At 41.5% G+C, this 25,134-nt stretch overlaps 1 protein-coding gene and 1 long non-coding RNA gene across 2 annotated transcripts; both read left to right on the top strand.

The window, feature by feature from the left end:
- Positions 1 to 14,207: 14,207 nt before the first annotated feature.
- LOC146969418 (uncharacterized) lies at positions 14,208 to 15,120 on the top strand. Its single transcript, XR_015034195.1, has 3 exons — positions 14,208 to 14,320; positions 14,431 to 14,465; positions 14,911 to 15,120. It is a non-coding gene; the product is annotated as an uncharacterized LOC146969418 (long non-coding RNA).
- Positions 15,121 to 16,650: 1,530 nt separating this feature from the next.
- On the top strand, positions 16,651 to 24,886 carry LOC146969417 (uncharacterized). Its single transcript, XM_085758909.1, has 5 exons — positions 16,651 to 16,696; positions 16,837 to 17,188; positions 17,414 to 17,553; positions 17,633 to 17,667; positions 24,759 to 24,886. Exons 1-5 carry the CDS (start codon positions 16,651 to 16,653, stop codon positions 24,879 to 24,881), a joined length of 696 nt encoding a protein of 231 aa, XP_085615035.1. The 3' UTR covers positions 24,882 to 24,886.
- The last annotated feature ends 248 nt before the right edge of the window (positions 24,887 to 25,134 follow it).

Here is a 25,134-nt window from a genome sequence, read left to right as displayed (position 1 = left end):
GAGGAGTTTGGAGGTTGTACCATAAAGGATGCTGTTGCAGTAATTGAGGCGGGATGTGATGAAGGCGTGGATCAGAGTTTCAGCGACAGTGAAAGACAGTGAGGGGCAAGTGGGCAGTTGAGGAGGAGCAGTTGTTAAGTTGAATTATTGTTCGTCAGAGAGATAGGAGTTAGGAGAGGGCATCGTCTGTGATGTTGAGGAGGGAGTTCAGCTGGGAAAGTAGTATGGAATGGTTGATGGTGTCAAAGGGGGCAGTGAGGTCCAGGAGGATGAGGATGGATAGTAGTCCAGGGAGTTGTAGATGGTATCAATTTTGGGACTAATGTATGTCAGAAGACATTGAGCAACATTTGACAGAAACTGCTGGCGGGCGGCAGATTTTCCCTATAAGTAGACTAATCTACTGACATAAGTGGGGCTGCCCAACTTCTGGCAAACATCAGATATGTTGATGGTCACTCTATCAAAGAGACTGTTTTCTTTTGCAAAGAAATGGAAAGCCATACTACACAAGAAAAAATATCTAATTAAAAGAGAACAGTCTGACCTGGAATATGTGCGTCAGTCTTTGCACAGATGGTGCAGCATGCATGGCAGGGGGAGTGAAAGCATAGTGGGATATGTGGGACAAAACCCACATATTGTGACAAACCACTGCATTTTGCATTGAGAGGCATTAGTTGCCAAACTTATGCTGATTCAAAATGTTACATTTACAATCGGTAGTTCAGGACCATGGACAGTGCAGTTTCCTTGCAGTGGCAGTTCTCTGTGCTGAATTTCTGCTGAGTTTCCTTTGCCTCATTTTTAATTCTGTGACCTGTCTGGTTTAAATGGGTGTGTTGCTGCTTTGATGAAGCCTAATTTGATAAAGTTTCAAATTAATTTTTTGAAATATTTCATTAATAGATATTTAATGAGTAATATAGTTGTGTTTGTCGAGTTTCGCTTTTCGGCGCGCTGTTTGCATCCCTGAATTATGCACATTTACAGATATTTTTACATGATATAAATCACAACACGTGTTATAAAGGCTATTTTGCACAATAGGTGTGTCTTGACATTTTCCTTTGGTGTGCCTTGGGCACAAAAAGTTTGGGTACCACTGCTCCAGATCATCTGAATCACACATTCTGAGAACAGATAAGACACACACACTCTTCACCTACCCAGGTAGTAGAGATTATTATATATTTATTTTGTGGGGTCTTATTTTGGTAAATAAACATACAGTGGGAGCCACATAGAAATTCCCCTGCCATGCTGCTGCCATGCTGTTCCCATGCTGTTCCCATGAGAGTTCCAGCAGAGCTCCAGCAAAGTCCCAGCAGCTGGAGTGACCCCCTCCTTTTCCTGGGTGTGACTAGTTTTTACTGGAACTCCACCCATTCAATGAAATACATGACATGACCAGGAGATGGCGCTTCTCTCACAGAACAGTACATATCGCCAGAGGCGGCATTTAAAGTGCCGCCGCTGGTGGTGAGTGGAAATTCTCATAATTCATAGAACCACGAGTACATGTTTGATTTAAGAAGTGAAATTATAACAGACCTAGCTACTGGAGATGCGCTGGCCACTGTTTTATCTCGAAATAAATTGTTGTAGCTAATAATACCTACTGTCAATTTTTTTTATCACAATTTATTTACTGTGATTCTACATTTAAATAGGAAAAAATAAGGGAGTGATGAAAGCCTTTTTAAGATGTTTGCAGTTGCAGGTATTCAGTGCATGCCTTTGACCAGGGAATTAGCATTATCATTGCTCAATCTTTTGTTTGCCCTAATGGGCCACCTATTGGTCACCCATTGTCACACAAATCGCACAGAGCCTGCAATGGAGCTGGCTGTTCAACTTTGAAGGAGGACCGGGGGAGGTTATGTTGGAAGGCTAGCTGGACCAGACTCTCTCCTGAGCAACAACACACTCCAAACCCCTGAACATTCACACCTGCTCCAGAGCATTACCATCTCCAAGCATCCCCCACCGCTTTGACTATGAATTGATTAGAAAATGAGCAGGTATTTCCTTAGAAGGTCCTGCTTTAAACATTTTTATTTTCATTATTATCTATCTTACAAAAAATGTTGTAATTGTGCAACAGTGCTTCATGGCAGAGGTTAGGAAAGGCACATGTGGCAAGGTGAACAGGGTCCAGGGCGGGCTTCGAACCCCAGACTCTCGGGTAACAGTCATGTGCGCTAACCATTCGGGACATCCCCTTGGCCAAATAGCCAGGGTGCATGATCAATAGGAGGCATAGTGACAGGACCCTCAACTGTCACACACACACACACACACACACACACACACACACACACACACACACACACACACACACACACACACACACACACACACACACACACACACACACAAGTCAGACAGGATTGCAGATGGTCTGAACATATGGAGTCAGTGCTGGAATTTCATTTAACTCTGTACTTCCCCTGGATTAAATTTATTAATTAAATGTATTGATTTTTCACTATAATTTACTAGTTATAGCACTAGCCTATACTGTCAATCCCACTATAAACCCCATTCCGATTTGATATCACAACTTCACAAAGTTGAACACACCTGCTGCACCTAGTCTAATCTTTGTATGACTGAATTATTCTGCATAAGACCCTGACTAATACTCATAGTAATGCTGCATTAGCATCAAAACAAAGTAGGCTAAATAAAAAATGATCATACATATATAGTCTAAGAAAAAAAGTGGAAAAGTCAGGGGCCCACTTTAGTATTCTTTCAGGGGCCCCAGAATTCCTAGCAAAGGCCCTGATGTTCAGGCCCTGACTTGCTTATTTCACTCAGTGGACCGGCGGATCAGCTGGTGTGCAGTGCGCGTTGTACAGTATAGCCTACTGTATTCTCTCTCTCTCTCTCTCTCTCTCTCTCTCTCTCTCTCCATCGCGCTGTACGTCTTCACAAGACACAGGTCGACGTGTGTGGGGTGAGATGGAAATAAGAGCAGAGCGCACCTTCGCTCTCATGTTGAGTTCCATATTAAGACAGGTGCGTCAGTGCCAGTAGATCGCGCGTCAGGCATTTGGCTCTCCTAATGGGAATGGCTGGTTTGACGTGACTTTATCATTAAAAGTGAAAAAAAAAGAGAGAGAGCTGTCAACCACTCTAGATGCGTCAGGTCAGCATAGCGCAGGGGGAGGGATATTAGTATTCTGTGGTGAAAAATACACTCATTCATGAAATTTTATTGAGAATTTTACAGAGGTGCACAGCGCATGTTTACGGTGTCCAGCGACTCTGATCCCTACACAGCAGCAGCCAGCAACAGACTTTTACAAAATAAAAGCATGTGAGCAACATGCATTAATGCGTGATAAAATTAATGTCGGCGTTAATAGTTTAATGAGTTGCCATAACGCAACTTGCACAGCCCTAATAAATACACAAATGTAGCCCGTGGTTCTGAGACGTGACACGCTGTGGTCACTAGAAATGTATTTATTTATTTGCGGATCGGGAGTGAATGAGCAAGCCAGAGATGCACAGCAGATTTCATGGTTGCCGACTGGCAAAAACTGAAAGAGGGGCTTGTAAATAACTGTTTATATTACAGGTTTCACACAAACAAACAAAAAACATCCAGTAGCCTATGTTAAGTCTCAGCTGTGCCATGGCGAGGGCGCACGACGCACAATCATGGTGTTTTAATTTATAAACCTCATAATTATTTCTCTTTCCTCTTGTTTGAATAAGGCCGGTCACTTAGGACCACACTTTAATTTTACACATACAGTCTCATGCGTTTATATTCACGGACATGTTGGCATGCTGTTTATTTATTCGTTAGGGTTTATTTGCGCACCATATGCTTCAGTGTTAACATTAAAACCACCACAAGGCAAACATTTACTAGAATGCAAAATCTGTAGACAGGTAAACTGCGAGTGATATACATTTTTATTTGTGCTCTGTCGGTGTTTATTTATCTTTGAAGCTACTTATAGATCGCCTGTTTTGGAGGCAATTATAGCAATTCATCTGAGGGAAAAAAGAAAGGAGGAGGAAAAGTGATTGACAGATTAACTCAGGTCAAAATCACTGCTCCTCCCCGTGGACAAATGAGACACTGCAGCTGATTTTCACACGGGCTGCAGAGGGGCGTTAACAGTCGTGGGTGTGTTCGCTACGTCATCGCGGGGGATTAAATTATCGCCACGGGCCAAGCGGGAGCCCGTCACGGACCTGCCACGGTCCCACAGTGGTCCCACCAGGGACCAGGGGGAACTTCTAGGTGGCTACATCTGTAGATTATTGCTTCATGTCAACTGTCAGTAAGTAGGCTACAGAGTGATGAAAAAGTATCTTGACACCCACAAAGCCTACAGGTCAAGGCTGCTGGTGGGTGGTGAGAATAAAACAATAGTAGGTGGCAGCACACAGAGCAACAGTGTCACTGACAGACAGAGTGGAGGATGGGTACATTTACTGCCTAGTTTGTAGGGGGTGTATGATGGAGAGTACAGTGCAGCTTGAGTTGGCTGCCTGAATTAACTCAAAGGCTTCGCTATATTTAGGTAGTCACTTTGATTGACAGGCTCCACCTCTTTCAAACAAAACCCCCGGTACAAGAGCTCAGAGACATAAAGTCTCACTGCAGCAGGACGATCATACGATCAATGAAGAGTCTCACCTTGATGTCAGCTTTACTTCTCTGCTGTAAGTTCTGTTGGTGGATCATTCATCAGAAACATCATTCAAGATGTTCTGCTGTTGTGTCATCAGCTCTTTTGTTGTCTCTGCTGTTTGTTTCAGACTGGATCTCTGTCTCAGTGTCTCACACTGTGGACGTCCACAGAGGTGAAGACATCACACTGCTGTGCCCCAACATTTCCAAACAGGCAACTGTGACACAGTGGTTCAGAGTGGTCAACAGAATCAGAGCCAGTTGTGTCTCCTCCATGTTCCAGGCTGAGGGAGAAGCTTCAACCTGTGATGGATTTGACAGTAGATTTGAAATGAGCTCCAACGTCTCCACTGTCTTTCTGAAGATCAACAAAGTGGATTTATCTGACTCTGGACTGTATTTCTGTGGATTTTACTTAAAGCAGATATCAGTGGCACGGCCGTTTCGGCTAATGCTGTGTTCAAGGCAGGCTTTTGAAACCGTAAGTTACAGCTTCAAGTCACAACTACGACTTGGTAGCGTTCCAGGTAACCCGTAGCTCGTGTTTTTACCGTCCTGTTGTCTGTGAAAGTTCCCTATAACGGCCACTCGTAACTTCCGACCCGTGAACTCGTACCAGATCGAACTGGTATGACTTCACAGGAAGGAAAAACACAAAGTACGAGTTTCCTTGAACGCACCATGAGTTAGCAGCCCCCGCCCTTGTCAGGCATCAATTGGTCCTCGTGCTACGTCACCACATTCACGCGCATCCCTTGGCTGCACACACAGCCCTTCATGCCGTTCTCTCCCCTCATTGGATAACACTTGTATCCCACAAGGAAAATTTTCTCCTCGGGTTACAGCAGAGCAGAGTGACGGAGAGACTCGTGTTTAGGCTGAAATACTTCATGTAAGTGATTGCTGACGGAAAATAGGACTATTTAGGACTTATATTAACAAAAACATTCCACTGATATCTGCTTTAAACAAACACACAGACATCGGTGATACAACACAGTTAAATGTTCAAGGCAAGATTGTACATAACCTCTAACATGCTATTGTCACATAATCATGTTTTCATTGTATTTAATATAATGTCACACAGTGAAAACAGCACAAATGAAAAACTATAAAATGACAAATGATTGTATTTTAATATGAACCACTTCTGAAGCGACCTTTATCTGTAATTTTTATCGTTGCAGTATCTGGTGGAATGACAAGCCTGATGAGTGTGATACTGGGTGTTCCAACTGTTTTCCTCATCATAGTCATTGTTGTTCTGGCTGTTAAAATCAGGAAACTTCAGAGAGGTATAACTTAATTAGATACCAGATAGAGTCAGGAAACGTCTTCAGGATGGAGTTGTGTGTTTGTGTGTCTGCTGTGGATTGAAGGAGGAAATGCCAAAAAAAATTTAAAGTTTCTTTCTGTGTCTTTGTTATGGTTTCTGCCTCTTGAGGAGTTCAAGGTCAAGTCCCTGATGGACAGTGTAAGAAGAAGCTGTGAAGACTAAGCTGTTTAGAATCATATTTAACTCAACTCACTTAAATACAGGATCTAGCTTTAATGTGTCACAATATGAAACATGTTCATGTAACTGCAGGATTCTACATCTGCTCTTCATGTAAACATAAAAAAGTGGAGATTGAGAGTACATTTGGTGTGTGATAGAAGAAGAGATCTGAGCATCAAAAGGAAACATACTAAGTGTATACACACCCACACTTGAGGGTGTACAATGAATTAAACCATCAATAACACGTGAGTTGATGATATCAGCCCGCTGAACACTTTCAGGATGAATCTGAACAGTAGCCTACAAGAAAGCAGCATAAGTCATGAATGTGGTAAATGGTAAATGGACTTGCACTTATAAAGCGCTTTTCTTATTTCATATGTAACCCTGTTAAAAAAGCCTGAAGCTATAGTATAAATAGTTTAGGGGAGCGCCGGGTCGATTGAGGGGACAGCTCTCCATTCCGACACCCCTCCATTTCGACACCCCGCTGTTCCGAAATACCCCCACTTCGAAACACCGCTGTTCCGACACAGTCCCCCCGCAGCTGTCCAATGTCGAAGGTGCTGAACCGCGTGATGTTGTTTACATTCTGCTTTGTGGCTTGTCTGTGAAACGTGCGCTGCTCAGGGACTGGGCAGATCTGTCCCACTTGCTTTCTCCCCGACTCCGTTGTTGGAGATCTCCACACAGTAAAAGGAATACACTTTTTTTCTCCCCCCCTGCGCCGCTCGAGCGCGGCTGAACCCGGCTTGAGCTCACAGGGGCGCGAGGCTGCTGCAGCCGCCGCTCTTGCTGACAGCTGACTGAGGGAGATGCTTTGGTTGGGCTTAGGCAATGAAGAAAGGAGTTGGTTAAGCTTAGTAAAAAGACCAGGTAGAGGCTAGACAGGCTAAGCATAATGAACATTATGTCATTAATATGAAGTATTTGCTTGTTTTGCAGTTAATTATGCACATGATCCGTTTGACCCCAAAAAGGAAAAAAGGATCAATGCGCACTGCGCACTGGGGGTTTCCCCCAATAGCCTTTTCGGAGTAGCGGGGTCTTTAGAAAAAATAGAAAACCCCGCTATTACGATGAATGGAAGTCTATTGTCGGAAAGGCGGGGCTTCGGAAAGGCGGGGTGTAACCGTCGATTGATACACGGGACGATTAATACACAGCGATTTCCTCGAAAACCACACAAGCTTGAGCCGTCAGATTTCGTCACCACCTTCAGCACTCAACACTCTACCAATCCCGGGAAAGCTCGTGAAATGACGTCACGCCATTCAAAAGTTATTAGCGCGAACCGGTTTTTGACTACGGAAAGTAAAATGTTACGTGCGGTAGTTTTTTTGTGATCAAAAGTTGTATTGTGTGTTTCATGCAATAATAATATCACCTAACAACAGATGAATTCGTACATAAACAGGTCCTAACGTATGCAATGTCATAGTTTTGAAGTTTAGAGGCAATACAGGTTGAAGTGTCAGTAGTCGCTGCAGGGACGATTGATACAGCTGTTTCAAATGTCCCTCACGCCACCGTGCGTACTGATTGTGGTCACATTGCGCGATCAATATCTGTATATAAATCACCGAATTAATACCCTAACTGTTTTGCAATGACCAACAACCAATTTGAATGAACAACATGTATAAGGTGAGTTTAATCGAAATGCGGATCTTGACAATTACGCACGGGACAAAAATATTTATTTGACCTATTTATATTGTGAGAAATGATGTGACATTTTGGCAATGACGAGTACACTAGTATGTTGTCCGATATGCTTCATAAAAACGAGAGTAATGACAGTAGTTTCTGTTTAAAACATGCTGTTTCAACCGTCCCTCCTCTGTGTTTCAAACGACCCGCATAGGTGGGGCGTTTGAGACAAATGTCAACTTACGTTCAAAGTTATAAAACAGCGCGATCATCCAACATATGTGTTAAATTACACTTGTAACTAAGAGAATACACATGTAAGTTGTTGATCACATGATAAAAATGTTTGTGTATGTGGCAAGGTGAAGAGGGCCCGGGCAGAGATTGAACCCACACCTCCCGGGGTGAGAGTGATGCGCGCTTGCCACTTGGCCAAAGGGACATCTTCTTGGCCAAGTAGCCAGGGCGCATGATCAATTGGGGGCATAGTGACAGGAACCTCAACTGTCACATAACGTCATCTTTGAAAAAGACGTTTAAATGAAAAGTGTATCAATCGACCCGGCGCTCCCCTACATAATAAGTAGTGATTGTTCATTTAAAAAAAGGGTTCATTCAAAAAGGGGATTAAATAAATTAAAAAAGTTATAAAACTGTTAAAGTCATTTTAAATATGTATGATATTGATTTGTGAACAATTAATATGTTGTCTTGATAATTGTCTAGATCATCCTATGGAGTGAACAGGTTAGCCTACTGGAGTGTCAGGTGCGCTGTTTCTGCACGGACGTTAGAGAGGGTGGGAACCAGGAATGAGCCAGAGCGTGAGCATCAGCATGGTAGAGAGGCAAAAGTGAGCTTTAAGTGAGTTAAACCGTGTGTATCCTGTTCTGTGCGATTGTTAACACAGCAGTCGAGTGAAAGAAGACGTGATGCATGTTACGAAACAAGAGGGACTTCTGCACGAAGCTCCGTAATTGTTTATGTCTGAGCTAATGCTAACGCTACTCGCGATTGCTTAATGCTAATGCTAATGTTTAGCTAAAGTGAATTATAGCCTCAGTCGGTACACTACAAGTGAACGGGCAATTTCTAGATACAGTTTAACCCCACGGTTGGACGAGTGACATTCGGGGACAGCTGCTTTCGGACTGAAGGTACGACAAAGCCCTGACGGAGGAGCAACCAGGGCTGAGCTGTGCATTCTGCTGGTGACGTGAAGGAGAGAAGGACAAGATCATCCACCGTGGCGGCGAGGAGCTGCGGGAGTCGGACCTGTGCCCGGACCTGCACTTCCAGCGGTTGGTTAAAGACACACAAGGAATAAGGTACATTACAGTTTATTTTGCTCACCAGAGAGCAAAGGGGTCTTGTAATTTTGGGCCACAACGATCCCGAGCCACGCATCAGGCCTGCAACATTATATTTTGGTTTGAGTAGATTTAATTTGCCGGCTTTAGGAACAGTATTTCCTCAGGTGTGTGTGTGTGTGTGGGCCCACAAAATATATTGGTTGTGTGGAAAAGTAACCTTTAAATGATATTTTGAGTTTCCGTCAGGGTTAAAAAGTATTTTGTGTACAAATATTACTGCACAGTCGTGCTCAAGGATATTTTCCTGTGCAACAGGTGAATTTCATTTTGAAAATTTAAAGGGTACATATATTATTTTATTTTTGTTGCTGAAACTAAATTCATTCTTTCACAAGATAAATAATTGACATTTAGTTTGCTAAAAAAACTGAGTTGTGTGTTTCATTTCCACTTATCTAGCTGAAGAGAGTCATTTCATGTTTAAAGGGACAGACACCTTTTGGTAAAAAAAAACATTTTATTGAAAAAGTAGGGTTAAAACACAATTAATAAATATAATAAAAGAACCCAGAAGCCTGCCCTTATTAATATTTATTGAGGACAGCGCTACATCTTATCAAATATCACATCAGATTCTTATAGATAGAAAAAAGGATCAAAGGTAACTGCATCCAAAACACCAACAACACAAATGAGCAAGTGTCACAATATGAAACATGTTCATGTACTGCAGGATTCTACATATGCTCTTTGTGTAAACAGGAAAATAACTCAGGACTTTAAAAAAAGTGGAGATTGATAAAGAAATATGAAAGGTACACTGGTGTGTGTTAGAAGAAGAGATCTGAGCAAAAGGAAACTACTGTAGGTAACTAAGTTTTATACACACCACACACTTGATGGTGTAGAGTGAATTAAACCATCAGTAGGCCGAACATTATTATATTTGAGCTGATCATTGGTTAATGATCTGAGGACAGATGATATCAGTCCACTGAACAGTTCTTGGATTAATCCATACAGTGCATCCATTAAAGCCGTGGTTTGAATGGGTGGTTGGTTCATTTTCTTCTCATACATCATGTAATCATATCAGATTATTATAGATGGATCAAAGTATCAAACATAACCAGATCCAATACACCAACAACACAAAAGATTAGGTGCAAAGAAGGAGAACACTGCAGGTAGCAACCTCCATGGCTGAACAGGAAGTCATGATGGAAGTCAAAAAAGTGTCTCAGTTGTCCACTAGAGTCTGGTTCCAACAGTGAGTCAGTCCCCATAGACTACCATGTTTAAATGTCCAACTTTACAGCAATAATGTTAACATGTTTAAACAGTTTTGGTCTCTACAATAGTATCCTGCATCATGGCAACTGTAAAGGAGTTGGATATTCACTCGCTATGTTTCACCTTCACTGAGGTCACTTTTACAACAGAGCTATTTGGTCCACTTAAAGGGGTACTAAGCAGGATTTTTCTGTGGCTATGCTACATTTTTACCTTAATTAAATAGCTCTGGAGTAATTGTGATAGTTAACTAGGCTACATGACTTGTGACGAGTGAGAATGGAAGCTCTCTGCCTTCCACCTGGCTTATGGATGAAAACCAACCAACATCAGTGTAGTAGTAACCGCCACCCCGGTGTCCAGCTCTCGTCTCTGCACACCGCGACACAAACATGCTCCATAACGCATAATCTTTTGTTTATGACAGTTAAAACTACACAAATATATACGTCATAACATCCTATGTGTTATATAAGTTATCCACTGCTCCATGTATTGATTTTTCACCGGCTTCATTGTAAACAAATGCACATGGCCAGGTGGACAGCTAGCATGACAGCAGAAAAGCGACCAGACTTACATAGTTCCTCTTTAGCGGACCAGGGTTCATTTCCTGGGTTAGTCCGCTTCGTTTGGGCCAGTGTGAAAGCTCATCCGAACACTAGAGAGGACGCTTGTTTGGTCCATGGTGCGGTTCATATGCAGTGTGAATGCTCACTGGGCCAAACACAGGACCAAATGTAGAAAGTGTCATACACAGTGCATCTGTACACCGTGTGTCTGTAACGTTAGCAAAACAAACACCTCATATAGTCCATCATCAATCGTATTTTCCTCTGGTGCCGTTTTCATTTTCCCATTGGAAGAGTGAAATGCTCTCTGCCTCGCTGCCTAACCCAGTGTTTTTCAACCTTGGGGTCAAGACCCCACTTGGGGTCACCTGGAATTCAAATGGGGTCGCCTGAAATGTCTAGTAGGCCTAATTGATAAAAAGAAAATTTGATGAAAATATTTTTTGAATTAAAGCCCCAGTATGTAACTTATTTTGCTTTTTATTAGCAAAAATCAAATATTGTCGAATCACACCCGCATACAAATGAAAGCTTTCTCGTACCTTAGAATGAGTTGTTACAAGTCGTTACAAATATACAAGGGGGCGACGCACTGAACCGAGGTGGCCATGTTGCATCGCCATTTTTTACGTTCAGTGGCAGCGTGACTGTAGGTTACCACGGAAACTCACTGGAGCTGTCGGCTCGGGGAGAAAGTTTTCCAGGTAGCGCCTGTTAAAACTGTCACCACTGTGTAGTGTGAGGAAGGACGGAGGCACTGATGTTGCATTCAGGTGCAGTCAGACACCTGAATGACGTCGTCGGCAAGACGGTAAAACGTGGGTCAGGTAAACAATACCACATCACCATGACAACATATTGTCACGCCTGTATTGTTTTGCCTCGTGCTGGCGGACCACTTGTTTACATAGATGCTTGTTTATCCTGTTACATGCAGCGTCTGTTGTCTGTCTGATGTCTGCCCGATTCCACGTGAATGCAACATCAAGAATACGTTCAGATATGCAACCACACCGCTAGATGGGGGTAATTCCTACATATTATACCTTTAATCATTATTCTTTTTAAAATTATGAATGAAAGCACCACACACAATCTTAAACATATACTCCATACTTCCACTTTCTCAAATATAAATCGAGTTCAAATAAAATGCAGCATATAAAAATATCTGAGCTGGAGCATCTTGATTGACGGCCGTGATCATGTGCAGTCACGTGATTGCGAGGTCACCAGAAATTTGTGAAATAGAGTGTAACTTAGCAGTGTGTAGGATACAGTCACAATACAGTAACAGGAAACTGAATAAAGACAAGTAAAACGAGCAGTGAATATGTTATGTATTTCAAAATAAAATAGGAAATAAATGCAAGTCCATACAGTGAGTCATGTTATTGTAACCACTGATTAGCTGAAAACACTTATATAACGTGTATGTATTTGTATGATGAGTCACTGAGGAGTTGACCCTTCAGCAGTTCTTTGTCCAAACTGCTGTCTCTGAATTGTCTCATGAGGAAACAACAAATGATTTTTCATTGAAGTCTTATTTTACGTGTGCTATAGCTTCAGTAGAGTTCATAAGAGCATTGCTTTACATTGGCTGGTGAGTATGACGGGTAAGAGACAGCTACAGACACTCCGCCCCTCTGAACCTCTTTATATGAGCTCAGCGCTTCAAACAATCATTGCACTGACACGACTAAAAGCACAATCAGGAGCTTCAGCTTGAGAACAGCTTCATCTCTCTGCTGCAACTGTAAGTACCTGAACTGACTCAACTAATGTTACTTATGACAACAGTAAACTATCACCATCTCATTTATTCAGTACAGGTGAATAGATTTTTACTGCCATCCTTTGAGATTAGCTTGTATTGGTAAATGTCTTGTCTCTATTTGTTTCAGCATTGTGAAGACATTGTTAGTAAAAGTTTCTTTCTTAAGTGAGATGGGAACAGTTGACTTTTTATATAGAACAGTTTAATATGTCTGAAGTTTAATGGTCTATTGGAGAAAAAAAAACTTTTAAGCTTCTTATTTTGTTTTAACACATTAATTTCAAAAGTCATTAATGTGGTCGCTTTGATTGACAGGCTCCACCTCTTTCTAACCAAACCCCCGGTACAAGAGTTCAGAGACATAAAGTCTCACTACAGCAGGACGATCATACGCACAATGAAGAGTCTCACCTTGATGTCAGCTTTACTTCTCTGCTGTAAGTTCTGTTGTTGGATCATTCATCAGAAACTTCATTCAAGATGTTCTGCTGTTGTGTCATCAGCTCTTTTGTTGTCTCTGCTGTTTGTTTCAGGCTGGATCTCTGTCTCAGTGTCTCACACTGTGGACGTGCACAGAGGTGAGGCCGTCACACTGCTGTGCTCCAACATTTCCAGTGATCCAACTCAGACAGAGTGGTTCAGAGTGGTCAACAGAACCAGAGCCAGCTGTGTCTCCTCTATGTATGGATCTGAGGGAGAACCCTCACTCTGTGATGGATTTGACAGTAGATTTAAAATGAGCTCCAACAATTTCACTGTCTTTCTAAAGATCGACAGAGTGGATTTATCTGACTCTGGACTGTATTTCTGTGGATTTTACTCAAAGGGAAACACAGTCATTGGTGATACAACACAGTTAAATGTTCAAGGTAAGATTGTATTTAAGTCTAATCTCTTTCAGACATTTTCCATTATGTTTACTGTATCTCTGATATAATGTGACAATAGAGTGAAAGCAGTACAAAGAAACAACCATAAACGGAATCTTTGTTTTTTCAGGTGGTGATGAATCTGACAATAAAGAGAATGTTGACTCTGAAGGTGAGGTTCTCCTTCTCTCTTTTACGACAGAGCAATTTCAATACAGACCATGTCTAAAGCAACCCGAGGTTTATCTATGATTCTTATCGTAGCAGTTAAATGTTCAAGGTAAGTTTGTATTTAAATCTAACCTCTTCAGGATGTTTTTATTTGTACTGTATCTCTAATATACTGTCACAGTCGAGTGAAAACAGCACAAAGAAACAACTATAAACTGAAACATGCCAAATAACTGAATCTGTGTTTTTTGAGGTGATAATGAATCTGACTATGAAGAAGATGTTGACTCTGAAGGTGAGCTTCTACTTCTCTATGTTACCATGGAGTGTGTAACTTCAACATGAACCATGTCTAAATCCACTAGAGCTGAATCTGTTATCTTTATTGTAGAAGAACCTGATAAAATGACAAACCTGACGACGATGATTCTGGGAGTTCTGACTGTGTTCCTCACTGTAGTCATCATTGTTCTGGCTGTTAAAACCTGGAAACTTCAGAAAGGTACAGTTGAATTATAAGTTATAATTTGTTGCACATGATTGAAAACTCAATTCAAACACTCAGACTGTATATAATGATTAACTAATCAGACTTTTGTCATTGTCATGTAGCTGTGAACGAAACCCCACAGACAGAAAGAAACAAGGTAAAACATTATTTATACAAACAACAATTTGTGTGTGAAGCGTTGTTAAATGTGGTTACATTAAATAACAGAGCCAGTAAAACCTTTTATTTGTTGATGTTTCCAGATTATCATTGCGACTGTGACTGTTCTACTCAGTGTGTTACTCTCTGCCTGCATTTCATCAACCTCAACATTGTTGAGGCTGATGAAGTGTTTAAAGCAACAGATGTCTTTGGTGAAATACTTAGTGTTGATGTACAATTTTGAAATGTGCAATAGTTCAATTAAAAATCTGAAATTAGATTTCAGCTAAAGTATGACTCTAACACTATATACACATATCTAACACAAGATTTGGGTGTAAGTGGGACATTTTACAAATCTGCCAGTTTAACAGATTTTTGGTAAATATAGTTCCTGTGTGTCTTCTGCATTATGTGACTCTAAATACTTTGATTTCCAGAATCTGGGCTCAGACGACCTGAACTACGCAGCTCTAAGTTTCCAGGCCAAACCAAAAAGACACCGCAGACCTGCATCAGATAGAGAGATGGAGCCCAACGTTGTGTACGCTGCCACCAGATAGAGTCAGGAAACGTCTAGAAGAGCAGCTCAGGATGGAGCTGAGGCTTTGTCATATTCACACCTTGTTGTGTTTTCTATGTGTGTGTGTACTGAAGGACTAAATGCCAAAAAAATAAATAAAAGTATGATATTTTCTTCACACAGTGGTGTCTCTTTCTGTGTCAATCTTAAGTTTTCTGCCTCTTGTCTGAGGGGAAACAATAGAGGAGTAGTCAGAAAAGACTCCGACCACTGTCAAACTGACTTATAGGGACAATGCACTGGTCTGTGGTGGGTGGAGAGTGTGAGATACACATCACTTGTTTAACAGGAAGAGACAGCATGCTGTGGTCTGAGTTCAGCTGAGGTGAAAATCACAAGGCCCCTAAAGACAAGGCTCTGAAGGAAAGTTAAAAAAGACGTAGTGAAACCTCACCCACTGAGGACAAACTTGACACACTACAACAACATCTGCCTTCGATACCGAATAAAGATGTGTGATGATCCACAGAACACAGTCTGCCTTTTGAACATGAACATATTCTGTAATGGTGAGAGGAGTTGATGAAATAGTGTCTGTGTACAGAGCCATGCTAGTGACTCTGTGACACTGGTGCTTTGAGCTTTGTATTAGTGTAAGATTATTACATCATATCAATAATGTGTCATTAAACTTCATATCATCCAATAGCTGATCATGACAATGAACCTCAGGACTGTGCTGTAGGAGCAGTCAGGAGAGTCAAGAGTTGCAAATAACCCCAAACCTCTTTCTACAGAGAGATAGTTTGCATTAGTAGAATGTCAGCCTCTGACACTTACAAATTAAAAGAAAAAGAAAAGAACTAACTTCTCTGGGCTCTGGTTCTGGTCTCACACTCCTCAGTCTCTCTGAAGTTTCCATCTCCAACCATCTTGAAGCTCTTTCACCTGACAAGAAAGTGGAGGAACCAGTTGTGGGTGGAGCACAAGGCCTGATCCATGTTTGTTAATTGAGGATTTTTTTTTTTTTACATAATTTAAAACACAATGGACACAGAAATGTATCCTCAGAACAGACTGGGGCATCAAGAACAAAACTCCATGAAGCTGTTTAGTGTTTGAAGGCAGCATTCTTTATGTAGAGAGAAGAGTGAATGAAGCCATTACAACATCATGGTATGGTTTTTATGATATGAACAACACCATAAATTGACTAAATCAATGCATCAATAGAAAACAGTATCATGAAAATATGATGCTAAAGAGATGTTCATTTGTTGTCCTGTCATATTTCACATGTTTTACCACACTGTCATTCAAGATTCAAGATTGACTTTATTGTCCCACAAGTGGGACATTTGTCTTGGTTTTACACACCAGCTGCAGTCATAAAAACATAAAACAAGTCATGGATCAGAGGAGTTCCTTAAGATATGAAATCATAACAGAGTGACAAAACTTACAGCGAGGTCATTTTTTCAAAGTTTGTGTTATTTCCTGAAGCTACGGCACAGTGTATATGCAGACACATGGCTTTACATTGGCTACAGAGTGTGACGGGTGAGATGAAAGACTACACACACTCCGCCCCTCTACACCTCTTTATATGAGCTCGGTGGATGAAGCCATCTTTGTAGTGGCTCTATCAACAGCAACAATGAGGAGCTTCAGCTTGATAACAGCTTTATGTCTCTGCTGCATCAGTAAGTACTTTATTATAAACTAACAGTCTGTGACTCAACCAGTGAACTATCACCATCTAGATTAATGAAGAGGAGCTGGAAGAACTGCTGTTGTTCTCTGTTACTTTATTCACTCTCATTGTCTCTCCTGTTTGTTTCAGACTGGATCTCTGTCTCAGTGTCTCAAACTGTGGACGTCCAGCCTGGGGAAAACGTCACACTGCTGTGCTCCAACATTTCCAAACATGCCACTCAGACTGACTGGTTCAGAGTGGTCAACAGAACCAGAGCCAACTGTGTCTCCTCTATGTTCTGGGCTGAGGCAGAAGCTTCACTCTGTGATGGATTTGACAGTAGATTTGAAATGAGCTCCAACGTCTCCACTGTCTTTCTGAAGATCAACAGAGTGGATTTATCTGACTCTGGGCTGTATTTCTGTGGATTTTACATAAATGCACGTACAGTCATCAGTGATACGACACATTTAAATGTTCAAGGTAAGATTGTATTTAAGTCTGAGATATCAATTTCACATTACCCTTACTGTATCTCTGATATAATGGCTCAGTGGAGTGAAAACAGCACAACCTGTATAATAAACTAAAACATGTAAAATAACCGAATCTGTGTTTTTTCAGGTCATGATGGATCAGACAATAAAGTGGATGTTGACTCTGACGGTGAGGTTCTCCCTCTCTCCGTTACCAGAGTGTGTATAACTTCAACTTGCAGCCATAGCTTAATATTTGATTTTTATTATACAGTAACAGTGCCTGGTGGAATGACAAACCTGATGAGTCTGTATGTTGGTCTGGTTCTGGGTGTTCTGACTGTTTTCTTCATCATAGTTGCTGTTCTGGCAGTTAAACGTCCAACAGGTACAACTTAATTTGATTTGAAAGTGATGTAAAACTTCACTATATAGAGTCAGTGATATTTGACCTATGTCTTTTGTAGCTGCAAGTGAAGAAGCACAGACAGGAAGAAACCAGGTAACATATCTTTTACTTGACAGAAACATCGTTAGCTCAAGTTTCATCTTTTTTAATAAATAACCCTGATAAACTTAGATGAACAATAATCATACTGTTGAAATACAACTTTAAACTCAGAACTACATTTCCTCTTGGAAGCCTGAACTTCACAGATTTTGTGCTACTTTCTGAGAAAACTCCATGTATTTGACTGTAAACTCTGTGTTTTACAGGGTTTAGGCTCTGAGGTGGAAACTCATGTTATCTACGACGCCATCAGATTCAGGAAGTAGCTGGAACTCAGTCACATGTGGTGAAACCACCATCTCATTGTTTGATTCAGATGAGACCAACTGTATTTCCTGTGCTGAAAGCCTCTCTCCTGCTTCTTGCTGCTCTCTGCCTGGACACCTTCACCTCTCTGCATCTTTCCTGGATGAGCAACTGTTAGAATGACTCATATGAACTGATAATAAACACAACAATTATGCACTGAAGACAAAAAAAATCACCTCTGTGTTAATCTTTAAACTAGTTTCTATAAACTGCCACTGACTTGGGTGGCACCGTGCTCCTGTGGTTAGCACTGTTTCCTCTCAGCAAGAAGGTTCTGGGTTTGATTTCCAGGCCTGAGGTCTTTCTGGGTGGAGTTTGCATGTTCTCCCTCTGCCTGTGTGGGTTCTCTCCAGGTTCTTCAGCTTCCTCCCACAGTCCAAAGACAGACTCTATCAGTAGGTTGGTGATTCTAAATTCCCCAGATCAATGTGAATGCGTTGTTCATCTCTATATGTGACTTGGTGAACTGTCCAGATGAACTCCACCCTCATGTCAGCTGGCAAATCTCTTGTCTCTTTCATTCTTGATTGATTTGATTCTTTGATTTGATTCCTTTATTAATTTCTTTTTGCAATTCACTTTCCTTGAGATGAACAACTATCTAATTTCAAGGGGGTCCGACATAAGACACAAAGTTCATACAGCAATTACAGTCACAGTAACAGACATTACATACGCACATAGAGGCTCTCATTAGGGATGGGCAGATCAATACTACAGTATCAATACACAGAAGCTGCTTTCACCAATTCTTGCTAACTGAAAGATTCCATTTCCATATTCCATGTTATAAACTGTTCTCTTTGTCTGTATACAACATCTATTGCATGTCTGCCCGTCCTGTTTGAGGGATCCCTCCTCTGTTGCTCACACTGAGGTTTCTCCTGGGTTTTCTTGGGAGTTTCTCCTCGGTGGATGTGAGGTTCTAAGGGCAGAGGATGTTGTTATGATGCTGTGTATAGCCCTTTGAGACAAACAGTTTGTAAAAATGGGTTATACAAATAAAATGACCTTGCCTTGCCATTTTATTTCATTCACATTTATGATACGATAGGATACAATATACGATACAATATGATAAACTTTATTGTCCCACTCGGGGAAATTTGTCTTGGACTCTGTAGCTGCACCATGAATGCCTTGATGGCCACAATGACAAAAGTACATATGTTTTTTGTTTAGCTTTTTAGGGTGCCTGTTGTCATCTGGCCGAGGACTGCAGCAGGATATTAGTCATGCTGGCTAAAGCTGCCCTTTTAACTGTTATTGATATAGTTGATTAATTGGGATTGTCTTTGATATAAAAAACTAAACTAAACTAAACCATGACATAACACATATTGCACATATCACATAACATAGCACATAGGCTACATACACCTCATAAATTCACCATAGTAAGAGCACTATAAGAATTATTGCACAAACTCAAGCAGTATTGTTAAGAAATTTGATGGAAGTTGGAACAAAATAATTCTTAAAACAGTTGAGTTTACAGTGAGGGACTCTGTATCATCTGCCTGAGGGTAGGAGGTCAAACTCTGAGTGAAGGATGTGAGAGGGGTCATTTACTATCCTCTGGGCTTGTCTAAAAACAGTTTGCACGTAAATGGACTGCAGGGTCTGGTTGTCGCTTTTTCCAGTGACCTTCATGGCCATGTGTACTAGACGAGCAAGCTTAGTTTTTAGTTTTATGGAGAGGTTGCCATACCATGATGACATCCCATATAGTATCTGATTAAACTGCTGGTAAAATAAAAACATGATACTTTTGTCAACCCCATAGCCTGCATAGAACACATTTTGATTTTATTTAGTTATTGTATTTGGTATAGCCCATCCCAAGTATGAATTAAACCAAAGGAGAGCTCTTTGAGAGAGGTAAATAGAGTTAAGTTTATCAAGAAGTAGATGGTGATTGACAATGTCAAAGGCCTTACTTCAGTGCAGAAAAATGTTCCCCTATCGGGGAATATAGGACCCTCTTTTTGAAAAATGGTCCTATGTTACCCGGTTGCAATACATACTGGGAAACATAGGACCCTTTTTCTGAAAAAGGGTCCTATGTTCCCCACTGTTACCGGGAAACATAGGACCTTTTTTTAAAAAAAAGGGGGGAAAAAAGGGTCCTATGTTCCCTGCTGTTGCCGGTCGATAGACTCTCTCTACTTATCTGAACTCTCTCTATCTATCTGGCCTGTCTAGCCTCTACCTGGTCTTTTTAACCAACTCCTTTCTTCATTGCCTAAATCCAACCAATGGGACAATTACACTTCTCACTCTAAGTCACAACTCAACTTCTCACTCAAAAATAGGCAAAAATATGCCAAGTCACTTACAACTCCACTTCCAGGTATGGGTACAAAAATTGCATGTTCCCCGGGTCCTTTTGGGGGTCTGAAAAACAGTGGGGAACATAGGACCCTTTGGGGGAAAAGTGGGGAACATGGGACCCTAGGGTTCTATGTTCCCCGGTCCCATACAAAGTGGGGAACCCAGGGAACATAGGACCCGGGGAACATAGGGATGATCCCGAAAAATTGGAGCAGTGAGTTTACCATTCTCTGAAACTGTGAACACATTGTCATTTCAAGTAATTTCAGTCAGACAACTCACACTTGAAATATTTGTTGCAGCTTCAGTATGCATTTAGAGTTTGGCATCAAAGCTCTGACCTCATCACTCCCTGTGAACAGGATTTCATTAAACGTATATCTGAGTGATGAGGAAATATCTTGACCCTCCAGAGCCTGCAGATGGAGGCTGAGGTGGTGCTGGGCCTAAAACTATGCAGTATGCTGTTTTAGGGGAAGCAGTGTCACTGACGGGCAAAGAGGAAGATGGGTAGATTTTGCAGACAGAACACCAAATTGAGAACAGAGATGTCCACAAGTCTTTTTTTGCCAAGTCCAAGTCAAGTCTCAAGTCTTTGCTCACAAGTCCGAGTCAAGTCTCAAGTCTCTAAAAAATAAAAGTCTCCTGTCTCTTCTGGTTGTAATGACCCTTCTATCATCTGCTGCTATCCGGTCTACTAAGGATACTGCACAGCTATATCTAAGAGATTCAAAGCATTTACTGTAGGTTATTATCACTCCTTTATCTATACAGTATTGATAAGTTGTTTATTATATGATCACTTCAAACAGGATATTGCAATGCAATATGAAGAAAACACACAATGAAAGCTTTCCTTTAAAGGAAACTGTATTCTGAGTCAAGAAAGAATCAAGGCTGCTCTGCCCTCTGCACTGCACTGGCCTTTTCTCTTTTTTTGCTTTGTTGAATTCAGGAAACCCAGATGAACAACATGGAAAATGATTTAGGCTGTTAATTATAGGTCATTAGATCTGGATAGTATAGCTCACATCTTTATGTGCAGCAAAACCTTTCTGGAAATGCATGTTTCTTAGAGAAGAACTGGTTGTTGTTATTTTTTTAACTAGCTCCGTCAACTCATGGCGTGTCGACACGTCTCACGACTCATCCAAAGCAGCTGACTGCGCTGTCAGAAGAGCTCTGCTGCTCCTTTCTCTTTAGACACTGGTGTTTGGCTGCACTCTGTAGGAGTTCAATATGAAGATCTAACTTCAATCTGAATAACGTTAGATCGCCGGTCGTCCTGTCAGGAGGGAGGCACGGGCCAAAAAAAATAATGATTGTTCACGAGTCCCAAAACACGAGTCCAAGTCAAGTCTGAAGTCTCTGTGGGTGCGACTTAAGTGCAACTCGAGTTCGAGTCGCAAACTCGAGTCCCCATCTCTGATTGAGAGTGTGAATGATTGAGTGAGACATGTCATGCATTGTACAGTAAAACAGCGCAGCTCGAGTTGGCTGCCTGAATTAGTTCACAGGCTTTGCGTCATTAATGTGGTCACACTGAATGGCAGCCTCCACCTCTTTCTAACCAAACCCCCGGTACAAGAGCTCAGAGACGTTAAGTGTCTCTGCAGCAGGACGATCATACGCACAATGAAGAGTCTCACCTTGATGTCAGCTTTACTTCTCTGCTGTAAGTTCTGTTGTTGGATCATTCATCAGAAACATCATTCAAGATGTTCTGCTGTTGTGTCATCAGCTCTTTTGTTGTCTCTGCTGTTTGTTTCAGGCTGGATCTCTGTCTCAGTAGGTGCGTTTCCATTACCCCTTGAAATGCGCAAAACCTAAATATCGAAATTAAAAACTGGTAATGGAAACACCTACATTTCGAAAAAACTCTCAAATATCGCAAAAAAGTTTTTACGCTCTCATGAGGTGGTTTTTGAGACGTATCGATACAAACGTGTATCGCAAAAGTGTAATGGAAACACTTTTATCGCTTTTCTACACGTCACCGGCGTCACCGGAGTTGTGTGTGTCCACGCTGTGTTGGTTTATGTAACTTGAGGGGACAAATGAACCACATGTTTATTGTCATGCATTGCTGAGCTGGGCATTGTTTCTCAATAAATTAGAAAAACCTTTCCTATCCCCTTTTCCGTGCATGGTTGAAGGAGATTGGCTCGCATCCAGGCTCCCACTCCCTCCTGCGCCGACATGTCACCTTAAGTCACATAAACCAGTACGGGTGTGTGGACACAACCACCTATATTGTTGTCAGCGCCTCATCACCGCTGGTGTTTAAAAGGCTCCGTTCTTTCTGCAGTCAAGTTAAAGCGCACATCCGCCGTGTTGGTAAACAAATAGTCCCTCTATCAACGGAGGCAACCGTGCTTGAGCAGCTTGGGTTGGAGGTGGTGTGAGTGTGGGCCAGCGGGGACAGAGGAGGGGGCATTAGAGCTTCAGCATGGTGCGGAGCAACTGGCCCGTGTGAGTGCATCCTTATTTGTGGCCGCTGCCAGCGCCACACGGGCTTTGCCTTTCAGCAATCAAGCGCTGTTTTTGTCTTTGTTAAAAACAATAACAGCAACAGCTGTCGGCAGCTGAGATCGCTGTGCCGTCACCATAGAAACGCAAGACGCATTACGGCTCATTCGCAAAATACCTTTCAATGGAAACACCCGCAAATAGCAATTGCACTTTTTCGAAGTTTCAGAAATATCGCTTTTATTTTGCGAAAATCTGTAATGGAAACGCAGCTAGTGTCTCACACTGTGAACATCCAGCCTGGGGAAAACGTCACACTGCTGTGCTCCAACATTTCCAAAACGGCAAGTACTACAGAGTGGCTCAGAGTGGTCAACAGAACCAGAGCCAGCTGTGTCTCCTCTATGTTCGGGTCTGAGACCAAAGCTTCACCCTGTGATGGATTTGACAGTAGATTTGAAATGAGCTCCAACAATGTCACTGTCTTTCTGAAGATCAACAGAGTGGATTTATCTGACTCTGGACTGTATTTCGTTGGATTTTACATGGAGGGACACACAGTCATCAGTGATACAACACAGTTAAATGTTCAAGGTAAGATTATGTTTAAATCTAATCTGAGTGAAAACAGAGTGAAACAGCACATATAGAAACAACCAAAAACTGAATCTGTGTTTTTTCAGGTGATGAGGATGTTGACTGTAAAAGTCAAGTTCTCCTTCTCTTGGTACAATGCAATTTCAATACAGGTCTTGTCTAAAGCAACGAAACATTCATCTATGATTCTTATTGTAGCAGAGTCTGGTGGAATTAAAAACCTGAGAAGTGTGGGGCGGAGTTTAGCTCAGTTGGTAGAGCACCCGCCCCATGTGCTGAGGCTATAGTCCTCGCTGCAGGCGGCCCCGGTTCGAGTCCCGCATCGGACGACCCTATCCTGCATGTCATTCCCCCCATCTCTGCCTCCCATTTCCTGTCACACTCTCAACTGTCCTATCTAATAAAGGCATGAAAAGCCAAAAAATATACTTTAAAAAAAAAAAAAAAAAAAAAAACCTGAGAAGTGTGATACTGATTGTTCTGGTTCTGGTTGTTGTGATTCTCATCGGCATCATTGTCCTGGCTGTTAAAATCTGGAAACTTCACAGAGGTACAGTGTAATTTGATTTTATGTTTTGTTGCACATACTCATGTAAATTGTGTCAACATGATGGAAAACTCCACAACTGCAGTCAGAAATATTTCACTTTTGTCTTTTGTAGCTGTGAGTGAAGAACCGCAGACAGGAAGAAACCAGGTAAAACATCTTTTATACTCTGAGATACGTCGTTAACTCAGTTTTCACTGACAGGACCAGTTCAACCTTGATTATTTGATTGATGCAATGATGTTGCTGTTGATGACTGTGTTCAAAGAACCAATGAGAATCATTAACCCAAAGCTGGATGATTAATTAAATATTTAAATCAAGAAATGTCTCAAAACACTTTATCCAGGTTTTTATACAAAGTGGTGTGAGAATCCCTATAGTCTTAGCAGTATAGGTTTGTTACCTTTAGTTGTCCTTGCAAGCTATTTTTAGAACGGCCAAGCGACTAGCTGCTCAGAGCTACGCTACGGAGTCTAATGGGATTTCTGGGTTTCCCTCATCAAACTCATCAAATACACAATCCAACAACTCTAAAATGCTCTCATGGACAAGTTGTGATTTGCACATTCACCACGCTATGAGATAATAAGATTTTCTAGGTAAATTTATGCAAAACTGCTGATGCACGTTCCCATGGGGGCAGTTTTTCGGCAAGCAGTCTCTGCATTTTCCCCGAAAACAAGTCTGTCTCATAATGTTCCGTTATCTCATAGCGTGGTACTCCTAAAACTATAGGGATTATGGCAATGGGCCAATTTGCCAAAATGTTGAACTATCCCTTTAATATATCTATAATATTAATCATTATGCTTATAATCTCCAGAATCTGGGTCCAGATGACGTGAACTACGCAGCTCTAAGTTTCCAGGCCAAACCAAAAAGACACCGCAGGCCTGCATCAGATAGAGAGATGGAGCCCAACGTTGTGTACGCTGCCACCAGATAGAGTCAGGAAACGTCTAGAAGAGCAGCTCAGGATGGAGCTGAGGCTTTGCCCTATTCACACCGTGTTACGTTTTTTTTGTGTGTGTGTGTGTGTGTAGTGAAGTATTCAATGTCAAAAAATAAATGTGTAATATTTCCTCAGACAGTGGTGTCTGTCATTGACTGTTTACCTAACTACTTTCTTTTCACAAGCTTCATAAACATCAGCATTCACACTTCAAGATTAAAGTACCAGCCAGAGTTTCAGGAATTAA

Source organism: Trachurus japonicus, chromosome 18 (genome assembly GCF_045865225.1).
Source record: "Trachurus japonicus isolate A0001 chromosome 18, Traja_1.0".
Taxonomy (NCBI): Eukaryota; Metazoa; Chordata; class Actinopteri; order Carangiformes; family Carangidae; genus Trachurus; species Trachurus japonicus.
This window is presented reverse-complemented; position numbering and strand designations above follow the sequence as displayed.